This window comes from Protomyctophum bolini (genome assembly GCF_963924005.1).
Source record: "Protomyctophum bolini genome assembly, chromosome: 4".
Taxonomy (NCBI): Eukaryota; Metazoa; Chordata; class Actinopteri; order Myctophiformes; family Myctophidae; genus Protomyctophum; species Protomyctophum bolini.
The window spans coordinates 2,257,421-2,268,742 of NC_137865.1; the positions used below are offsets into that span (position 1 = coordinate 2,257,421).

An 11,322-nucleotide genomic window follows, 5' to 3' on the forward strand; every position below is an offset into this window, starting at 1 on the left:
CCGATCAGAGCGCTTTGCTTGGCCCAGTGGATGATGGGAAATGTAGTGTATATACAAAATAAATCACATTTATTCACTCGTATACCAAAACACGTTTTAATTGAAACAAATGCTTCTCAGGTCAAACATTGACATGATATTAAAATGCAATTAATTTTGATTAATAATTCAAGCTAATTTTTGTATTTTTTTATCGAGTCACAGCCCTAATTTTCGCATGTTCCCATCCCTACACACACGGACCCTGTGGCATGTTGCCGTGTCTTAAAGGGGCATTCCACTCATTTTCAACATTTTACTATATCATTAATATACCTTAGAGCTGTTGTGTGGGAATAATAAAAAGTCCCCCCCATTATGTGTTTCCTAGAACTGGATGGTATGAAAAAAATCATTAACATGGTGAATTCACATCGTGATGATGTCATCAAGAGGTTATTCACCATGTTAATGATTTTTGGAATGGTTGGGGGGGGGGGGGGGGGGGGCATTTTTATTATTCCCACACAACAGCTCTAAGGTATATTATTAATGACATAGTAAAATGTTGAAAATGAGTGGTATTCCCCTTTAAAGCTTCCACGTAGAAGGGTTCCGCTGGGCCCAGACCATGGCGTTTGCCATCGCGGAGATCAACGGGAACCCCGGCCTGCTGCCCAACGTCACCCTGGGCTACGCCCTCTACGACAACTGCGTCACGCTGGGCGTGGCGTTCCGCTCGGCGCTGTCCCTGATCAGCGGGAGAGAGGAGCGCTTTCGGTTGGACGACGAGAGCTGCAGTGTCGGCTCTCCTCCGGCCCTAGGACTTGTGGGTGATCACTCATCGCACTCCATCGCCATATCTAGTATATTAGGTTTGTACAGAGTGCCCCTGGTGAGTATATGTATTAAACATAAAAAAAAAAAAAAAAAGCCCTGGCAAATGTATAAAATTATTTTTTAAATAGCATCTACAAGCTTTTAATCTAATGAGTATTACGAATGACATGTTCTGTTGTAAGTAGTTAATTCCGTTTCTGACAATGCCCTGGCAATCTATACTGAGCTGTTCTGTTTCTGACAATGCCCTGACAATCTACTGAACTGCCAACGGCAGGACAGGTGATTCAAGTTCTCAGACGGCACATCTATGGCCATTACAGAACAGATGTTTTGTGCCTTCAACAGGTCAGTTACTATGCCTTGTGCTCGTGTCTGAGCGACCGGAACCACTTCCCTTCCTTCTTCAGAACGATCCCCAGTAATGCATTCCAGGTGAACAACCACTGACAATAGACGTGTTGTTGGTATATCTAGTATGGTTCATGTTCCACATACTACCACATACACATACATCGTTCCTTTCTATATTGTGTGTAATTGATACTATATATCACCTCCCGTGTACTTGTGTGTATTCGTGCCGGAGCTGAAGGAATCTGTTGAGCGCATTAAAATATAACAATACTCGCTGTAGACCTTTTCTTAGGATATTCACTGATCTATACCACATACCGCATGTGTTTGGTTAGACGCACAACAGTCCGACAGGCATTAGTCCGATAACCCTATACGCTACGGCCTATACGCCCAAACCCTAACCTAAAACCCTAACCGCACGCGGAAGCCAAGGGGGAGTCTTAACCTGGCCATGTATGTGTCTTAACCGGCCACGCATGTCTGGAGCCAAAGGTGAGTCTTAAAGGACCACTTCACCACTATTCAACCTATCTATAGGTCCTCAATGTTCATGATAAAATGGCTAAAAAATATTCTACTCAGTCTGTGTCTCATAGGAGGGCTGTGGGCAGTTCAGACATATGTCCACCGTAGTGACATCATCGATGGGGAGTCCAAGCTATAAATAGAAACGGCTAAAAATGCAATAATGGAAGCCATCGTTCTCACTTCTCACGATAATACAAATCTAAATATATACTGCATTTTTTTTATCTTATCTTGTTTTAAAAACAATTCTGCCTAACGATGATGTCACTGGTGGTCGGGTTTCGGAACTGCCCCCAGCCCTCCTATGAGACACAGACCAAATAGAAAAAGAAATGTGTGGTATTTTATCATGAACATTAAGGACCAATTACATGAAGATAGGTTCAAACTTGGTGACGTGGTCCTTTAACTGGCCACGCATGTCTGGCCCCCACGGGTGAGTCTTAACCGGTCACACATATTGTCGGACTGTTGCATGTCGTACTGTTAGTGCGTCTTACCGACGTTTGCCCCCCCCCTCCCACCGGCCACACATGCGTGAAACGCCTATTCTCTATCAAGGTGGAAGCTATGCTCCAGATCATGAGGCGGTTCCAGTGGACCTGGGCGGGATTGCTGATCAGCGACGACGCCTACGGTCGCGACGCGGCGCGCATCTTCCAGTCGGAGCTGCGGGCCCGGCCGGGTCTGGGCTGCCTGGCCTACCTGGAGGCTCTGCCCTGGGACAGCGACCCGGCCCAACTGAACAGGATCGTCTCCGTCATGAAGACCTCCACGGCCCGCGTGGTCATCGTCTACGTCTATGGCATCCGCATGGTTAAGCTCATGGAGGAGGTTTGGGGTCACGAATATTATTATATAAATACGATCCATGTTAGGCCCACATCACTGCACCCAATGATTCTCCATGAGTATATGTGACTAAATTTGGACTGCCATTGGATTTGTTTGGAATTTTAGTTTTTTCCATGAGGGACTCATAGCTTCAAATTGACAAATTGGTTGTTCAGTTTTGGAAATATGGCTTATAGAGTAATGTCTTGCAGAAAATAGCGAGTTGAGAAAACAGGCTTGAAAGGTTCACTTCTGTGGACTCTAACATTACACCTAGCTAGCATTTATTTAATATTTATTTCAGCTCTGACACTTATTTCAGACATGCTCTAGTATGTGAAGAGTCTGCCTGTGCTATTAACTAATTAACTTTTTCTCCTTTGGTGAAAAGCTGGAATTTGCGCGATGGCAGTCTCTCAGTCATATCTGGTCACATACACGATCCACGTTAGGCCAACATCACCGCACCAATGATTCTCCATGCAAAACCTTGCAACCTAACTGTTACATGCAGTTGCTTGAAACCGTTATCCCCAATGGCAGTTGCAAGGAGTTGCATTGGTGTGACATGTCCTTAAAACTGTTTTGTTGCTTGCTTGCTTAATTGATTGATTGAATAATTGATTAGACAAAAATGGGGGCTTGAGCCCCTGCCCTTTTACCCGCAAATGCCCCTCCTTCCCATGCCATATTGGAATTAAGGCAGCATTAAGGAGCATTGCTTTTTTCCCCCCGGAGTCTCCTGAACTTCAACTCTAGGCTAGTTGTCCGAGTCTGGCAGTGCGGGTTCGACTCCCGATCCCGACGGCCTTTACTGCATGTCACTCCCCCCCATCTCTCTCCCCCATTTACTGTCAGCCTACTGTCTGTCCCTCTATAAATAAATAAAATGACATAAAGGCGAAAGCCGCAAAAGAAAACATTTAAAAAAAGAAAACATTAAAAAAAAAAAACATTTAAAAAAAGAAAACATTAAAAAAAAAACATTTAAAAAAGGAAATCCATGTCGTTACACCACATACATCTCCATTAGCTAAAGAGTGCTGGGTTGCGTCCCCGGCGACAATAACTGTTCTACAAGCTCTCTTGAGAGCTTGTAGGTCTGCTATTTTCGCAATTTCTTTGTCCAAAAGTGCCCTCTTCATATGGGGTTTCAGCCCCTGCCCCTCTCTCTACTCTAACACTCTCTGCCATGTCCCTGGTCCCAACAGGTGGTGAGGCAGCGCGTGGCGGGTCTGCAGTGGATCGCCGACGCGGGCTGGGCCAACGACCACAACCTGCAGACTCCTCACTTCATGCCGTACCTCGGGGGCACGCTGGGCGTCGCCGTCCGCCAGGGAGAGATCCCGGGTCTCAGGGACTTCCTGTCCAAGTTACGTCCCGGAAATGACAGTCACGGAAATTCACTGGTGAGTCTTTTTGTGTGTGTGTGTGTGTGTGTGTGTGTGTGTGTGTGTGTGTGTGTGTGTGTGTGTTTTGGTTCGGATATACACAGCAGGTTCGAGCGGGGTCGTCCTAGAGCGTTATATGGGCACCGGGCCTCAATGTTACGATTGTTTTCTCCACAATGTAAGAATAAATAAATAATGAACATTCACTGTCGCGGCGGTGGCCCTGGGGGTAGAGTGGCTGGGTGGTAACCGTAAGGTTGCCAGTTCGAACCCGGGCTCCCCCAGAGTTACTGTCGAAGTGTCCTTGAGCAAGATACTGAACCCCTAATTGCTCCTGATGTGCTGGTTGGTGGCGCCTTGCATGGTTTCCGCTGCCATCGGTGTATGCATGTGTGTGTGTGCGTGAATGGGTGAATGTAATGCACAATCTCTGTAAAGTGCCTTGGATAAAGGTGCTATATAAATGCACCATTTACCATTTAGACCTATACGTTTACTGTACCTTGTACAGTAAACGTAAATGTGTTGTTTATGCCCATGCCCAAAATAAATGGTGGTGAGGTGACCACCAGAGCTGTAATAACGTGGAGCGGTGGTGAGTAAAAACAGAGAGAAGGGCTGGGGCGGTGGTTTTCTCTTCACCGCGGCTCAGTGACGTCATGCTATAGTTGCGGTGGTCACCTCACCACCGATAAATCAGACTATGAATAACGCTTAAAGGACCACTTCACCACTTTTCAACATATCTTCATATAATAGGTCCTCACTAATGTTCATGATAAAATATCACCATTTTTTCTACGCAGTCTGTGTCTCATAGGAGGGCTCTGAGCAGTTCAGAAACCTGTCCACCAGTGACATCATCGATGGGGAATCCAAGTTATTAGAAATGGCAGGCTTTATTTTCCTGAAAAGTTGCAATGCGAAAATGGAAGCCATCGTTCTCACGAATCACGATAATACACATTTAAATATCTTGAAAAGAAAATCTTGTTTAAAAATAAATCTGCCTAACGATGATGTCACTGGTGGACGCGTTTCTGAGCAGCCCTCCTATGAGACACAAGTAGGAAAAAGATTGTTCTATTTTATCATGCACATTATTTATATGAAGATAGGTTGAAAAGTGGTGACACGTGGTAGCATGTCTGAGAGGTCATTTTGACCTTTTCTTTTTTATTTTGAAGTTTATTATCTTTGAATTATTATCATGAAGCTTTCAGAAGGTTCCCCTTCCATGACCATCATCGTCCATCACCATTCTATCATCTCAGAAATGTTTGACATCTGAAAAAAATTCTAAATATGAATTTAAGCACATGCTACTTGTGTCTCATTTCACTTAAGTCATGCTAGTGTTAAGTCTCCTATACTTGTTTCTTCAGGTGAGGCAGTTTTGGGAGCACACGTTCCGGTGTAAGTTTGCACCCCTTCCGTCGGAGTGGGCGGGTGCTGGTGGAAGGGTGTGTACTGGACGAGAGGACCTGGGGACGGCCGACACCACACTGCTGGACGTGTCCGATCTCAGGCTAGAGTACAACGTGTACAAGGCTGTGTATGCTCTGGCCCACGCCCTGCACGACATGCTGCAGTGTGTGCCAGGAAGAGGGCCTTTCACTGGGCACAGCTGTGCCTCGTTGCAGACAGTCCAGCCATGGCAGGTGTGATATTATCAATTTAGTGTTTCCAGTTTGGTTTCATTTAGGGCACCGGCCTATTATCTTAGTTAGTTAGTTAGTTATTTCATTTATTGTCCACGTGTGGGAATTTGTCTTCGGTCTCAATGATAGTAAAACCACAAACAGCAACAATAACAGTAACAACAATTATTATTATTATTATAACACAATTATTTTCATGGCAAAAATGCAGGACAACAGTGGCAAATACAGTACATTACAGTACAGTACAAAAAACGAATCTAGCGAGACATGGTATCATATTGGCATTAGGAATGAAAGATTTTTTAAAGATGTTACGGTTAGCTAAATTAGTACAGTTTATGTTGTATACTGCAATGATGCGATTAATACAATATATTGCTCTTTGTGATTTTGATCATCACTATTTCTAGCTTGTGTATTACCTGGAAAAGATCAACTTCACCACGTCATTTGGTGATCAAGTATCATTTGATGAGAATGGCAATGCCCTACCAATATGTGATGTCATGAACTGGGCATGGCTCCCTGATGGAAGCACAGAGTTTCACAATGTAGGTGTGTTCAAGAAATCCGCCTCCGCAGGTGAACAACTCATCCTTGATGAAGACAGAATCATATGGAGCTTTGAATCCGCAAAGGTCAATTTCGCTTTCCAAAATATCTAATTCCATGATGTAAAATGTAGTTCAGTTTAGACTGAAACTGATCATTGTTACTTTCCTCCGTAGCCGCCTCGGTCAGTGTGCAGTGAGAGCTGTTCCGCTGGAACCCGTGTGGCCAGAAGGAAAGGAGAACCTGTCTGCTGCTTTGACTGCATCGCTTGTTCTGAGGGAGAGATCAGCAATGAGACTGGTAGGTTCATATTATGTAGCTAAGAACATCTTTAGGATTATGATGTCCTTGTCACTTTGGTTTTCTTTGCTTTCTTAGACTCTACAGAGTGCACCAGTTGTCCAGAGGACTTCTGGTCCAGTCCCCAACGTGACCACTGTGTCCCCAAGAGCATGGAGTTCCTCTCCTACCACGAGCCCCTGGGTATGTCCTTGACAACCATCTCATTGCTAGGCACAATTATCTGTGCCATTGTCCTAGGAATCTTCGTCTATCATCGAAGCACACCCATGGTGCGCGCCAACAACTCAGAACTCAGCTTCCTTCTCTTGTTGTCACTCAAACTGTGTTTCCTGTGTTCACTCCTGTTCATTGGCCGTCCCAGGCTCTGGACTTGTCAGCTGAGGCATGCAGCATTTGGGATCAGCTTTGTGCTCTGTGTCTCGTGTATCCTGGTAAAGACTATGGTGGTGTTGGCTGTGTTCAAGGCCTCCAAGCCTGGGGGTGCAGACATTATGAAGTGGTTTGGGGCTATGCAGCAGAGAGGAACAGTTCTGGCCCTTACTTTCATCCAGGCAATAATCTGCATAGCCTGGCTTGTGTCTGCCTCACCAACTCCTCATAAAAACACACAATACCACAGTGATAAGATAGTCTATGAGTGTGCGGTGGGATCAACAGTTGGTTTTGCAGTGTTACTAGGTTATATTGGTTTACTGGCACTCCTCAGCTTCCTCCTAGCATTCATGGCAAGGAATCTTCCGGATAACTTCAATGAAGCCAAGTTGATCACCTTCAGCATGTTGATATTCTGTGCCGTGTGGATAGCCTTCATCCCAGCATATATCAGCTCTCCAGGCAAATACGCAGATGTGGTGGAGGTATTTGCTATTTTAGCTTCTAGTTTTGGCATCTTGGTGGCGCTGTTTGGACCAAAGTGTTACATCATTATTTTGAAACCTGAAAGAAACACTAAGAAGTCCATTATGGGTCGAGCTGCCACCAATATGTAGAAAAACAAATTGTAGATTGGCGATGTTCGACGTACAATACCGCCCTGCATCCAAGTATAAACCCATTTATTTTAACTCATGAGCCGTACGCTTGGCACCAGACAGTCGCAGAACGAGTTCCGTCAGGAATATCAGTTATCAGATCCACTTTCACATCCACTCATTAAACCACACACCCAATTTATTCTCAGACCACCCTCATCTGGAGGTTACACACTCCTTGCTTGCTTTTGCTGCTGCTCTAACCACTGCTGTCTTTCTCAAACACTTCACCACCCCAGCTACCACCTGTTGTTTTGGATCTGCTGTTTATGTACGAGAGTCAGAGAGAGAGTCCCTATGGTCGGGAGATGCACTTTATCAGAGTATCCGAAAAGCAGTTCCAATTCGTCGCCAAACCATAATAGAATAAATATATTGCTAATTTTCTATTTAATAAAAAATGTACATGACTTGCCCTGACTGAAACTAAACAAATCAAGTGTCTGTCTGTTGTTATTGCAGTGAATGAATAGGGATCATATAATACAGCAGCATTTCATCATGAGCCTATCTGTAGTAGGCCTTCTGTATAGGCCTAATCATTTTTGCCCATGCCACGTCTGAATTTCACAAATTAATTAGACTAGTATAGGGCAGGGCCTAAATGCAAATAATAGCATTTTCATTCATTAAAATAAACTAGTGTGATAACATTATAGTCTAGTAGCCAGCCCATATAGCCCCATTGTGAACCCGGACATGTTGAGTACACCAAGGTTTTATGTTAGAAATGTTTTATGTTATACAGTGAGGGGAAAAGGGGGATTCAGATTTTACAGGGCCAGTTTCGAATTGCAGCCGTCCGTAGGTGCCCTTTGAGAGCGGTTTTGAAGGAGTCAAGGGATTCACATGTCTTAATGACTGTTGGTAGGGCTTTCCACATTTTGGTGGCATAGGAGCGAAAATAATTTAGTCCCTTGTTTGTGCCGAATCTGGGTTGTACATGGTTCGTTGCACTCCCTCTGGTGTTGTGGGTGTAGACTTCATTAACATTAAGGAAGCATCTAGACAGGTACATGGGTATCTTGGTGGTGTATCGAATCTTGTGGACCAGACCCATTGCAAGATGCTGTACTCTGTCGTCGACCCTAAGCCATTCCAGCCTGTCAAAGTGGGCAGGGGTGAGGTCCACTCCTGCTCTCACCAGGTCCAGGAGCGTTACACCAGACACTTCATTCAGTAGTGGTGGATTCTTGAGCCGCAATGGTTCTGCAGGCTCCACCTGGGCAACGGTGGTGCTGCAGGCTCTGCTTGAATGGTCCTCCTAAAGGCCTCACCGAGAGGTCTGCTCGGCTTCTTCTCCCATTGTGTGCACCGATATGATTGGTGTGCCTGAAATTAGTCCAGTGAGAAAGGTTCTGTGATGCAAACAATAATACACGATCATATGAAACGGGCAGATATGGACAAGACCTTAGTTTTTCCATTGTATGATGATGTCACTTTCCAAGAGACCAAGAGAGTCATATAGCACCTGCATGTATCCAGCATTTGTGACATGTAGCACCGGTTTGGCTGTGGCCTTAGGGGACCCCCGGGGTACCCCGACATGGTGTGGCCCCCAGGGGACCCCAACATGGCCCCAACATGTTCCACTTACATTTCTCCTTAAGTGGTAAATGTCGCATTTATATAGCTTTTTTGTGCATTACATTCACCCATTTAGACAGTGGTGGCGGAGGGAACCATGCGGTACCAACCTGCACACCAGGAGCAATTAGGGGTTCAGAGTCTTGCTCAAGGACACTTCGACATTAACTCTGGGGGAGCCCGAGATCGAACTGGGAACCTTGCAGTTCCCATCTGGCCACTCTACCCTGACCCACTGCCGCCCCTAGTGAATTCCCAAGAGAAAGACAGCCCGAACATCTATACAATTGTAGAATTGAAGAAAACCGAAGAGAAAGTTATGTTGCGTAAACATATCAGCACTTAAATGTGCCTAAGACTGTTAGTGTGCACAGATTCTGTTCTTACCGAAGAACACAGCACAGCTAAGAAAACATTGGTGTATGCCAACATCTTCTTGAAAACTGTGCAAATGGGAGAACAAATTTGGCTGGTGAATGAGGCCCACAGACAGTCTCCGGCCTTCAGGTTCAGTGACAGAAGAGATGACATAAGCAGTATGTGAGTGACAGCCTCTGGCACAGGCTCAAAGTTCCCAAGTGACCTACATGTCTTCAGAGGCCGGGGCCCCATGATGCAACAGACCTGAAAGACAATGACGGGTTCCAGTGGGAACTCAGACGCAGGATTAGCATGTTGTTGCTAGCTGGTTAACATGCGGCTGCAGGTGTGAGGGGGGAAACAATGGCGAAGCCTGAGGCATTGTCAACTCCCAAAAGACAGTCCCTTAGCACAGGGGTGATGCCATCTGAACACTCACACTAACATGGTGTTGTTGTTTTTAATGAACCCAGGACTCAGATACAGTATGGCCTATACATACATCAACAGGCCATGTAAAAGCCATGCAGTTTGTTTAACCCATTAATTCCTGAGACCCAGGTGTGGTTAGAATATTGGGTCGCGCACACCAAGACTGCATTTCTATAATTTATTCTTGCATTTTGAACAGGAGACAAACGTTTTGGCTATCCAGCCTTCATCAGTGTGGAGAGTGACTGAATGTGAGTTCATTTTAAAGGAGTCTTGACATAGTGCTATGTCTAGCACTATGTCACAACTCCTTTAAAATGAACTTACATTCAGTCACTTTCATTCAGTCACTCTCCACACTGATGAAGGCTGGATAGCCGAAACGTTTGTCTCCTGTCCAAAATGCAAGAATAAATCATTGAAATGCAGTTTTATGGTGTGTGCGACCCATTACTGTTATTTATTGGATATGATTTGAACGAGTAACCTAAAGTCAAAGCATCAAAGTCATCACATGAAGAGTAAATGTGGTTAGAATATTGAAATAATACATCTTCAGTGCGGCTTCAATGCGGCTTCAGTTCAGGTGGATCACTACGCCACCTGAAAACCAGGCATACTTAATGAACTGGTGGGTGTGGCCACATAAAAACATAATTTTAACCCTTTCTGTACACTCCTTTTTAGAGATTGTCCGTCATTTCCATCCTTTAAGTACAATCCAAAAAATGGTTACTCGACAACCAAACCTGTGATAATGTATGGTCTAATAGTCTAGTGCAGTGGTCCTCACAAGGCGGAACCACCTCTCTGCGGAACATGGACAAATAAAAATAACGTGCGAGTTACCGCAACCGCGACTTGAATAAGGGCCTTTCTCGGCCCCACCCTTCTCCCACTGTTTATATTGTGTTTAGTTTCCAAGATGGCCACAGTACCAGGAGGGGGTGGGGCGGCGGTGAGCGGGCGGGGTCGACATATGCCCTTACTGAGCTGCATTCAAGACACTTGCCTTGTGTCTGACACCTGCACACAGCTTTGGTGGATGTGTTCTGCCCCCCCCCCCCTCCCCCCCATCAAACAAAAAGTTTGGTCAAACCATACGGGCTTCCATTGGAAATGCATTGGAGCGGCCAATAAACACAGACACAAGACAGGTGTCTTGAATGTGTGAACGCAGCCCAGTAAGGGCATATGTTAACCCCATCCGCTCACCTCCGCCCCACCCCCTCCTGGTGATGCGGCCATCTTGGAAACTAAACACAATATAAACAATTGGAGAGGGGTGTGGAAAGGCCCTTGTTCTCCGTTTTATTCACTGAATGCAGCTCTGGCTGTTGTAGTGATCGACTGACACACACACACACACACACACACACACACACACACACACACACACACCACTGTTGACCAGGTGGTGTCTGGTTAGGATGCCTGTCAGGCGTCTCCCTAGGGATG

The 11,322-nt window shown here is 45.3% G+C and overlaps 1 protein-coding gene across 1 annotated transcript in view; it reads left to right on the forward strand.

Moving 5' to 3' along the window:
* LOC308313869 (extracellular calcium-sensing receptor-like) overlaps positions 1-7,440 on the forward strand; it is a gene marked incomplete at its 3' end in the record, with an annotated part of 196,766 nt that extends 189,326 nt beyond the window's left edge. The window contains exons 2-9 of the mRNA XM_080761196.1: positions 577-874; positions 1,168-1,254; positions 2,269-2,541; positions 3,753-3,950; positions 5,318-5,593; positions 6,007-6,234; positions 6,325-6,448; positions 6,527-7,440. Coding sequence (XP_080617322.1) covers positions 577-874; positions 1,168-1,254; positions 2,269-2,541; positions 3,753-3,950; positions 5,318-5,593; positions 6,007-6,234; positions 6,325-6,448; positions 6,527-7,440 — 2,398 coding nt within the window. The remainder of the gene's footprint in view (positions 1-576; positions 875-1,167; positions 1,255-2,268; positions 2,542-3,752; positions 3,951-5,317; positions 5,594-6,006; positions 6,235-6,324; positions 6,449-6,526) is intronic.
* Between the last annotated feature and the right edge of the window lie 3,882 nt (positions 7,441-11,322).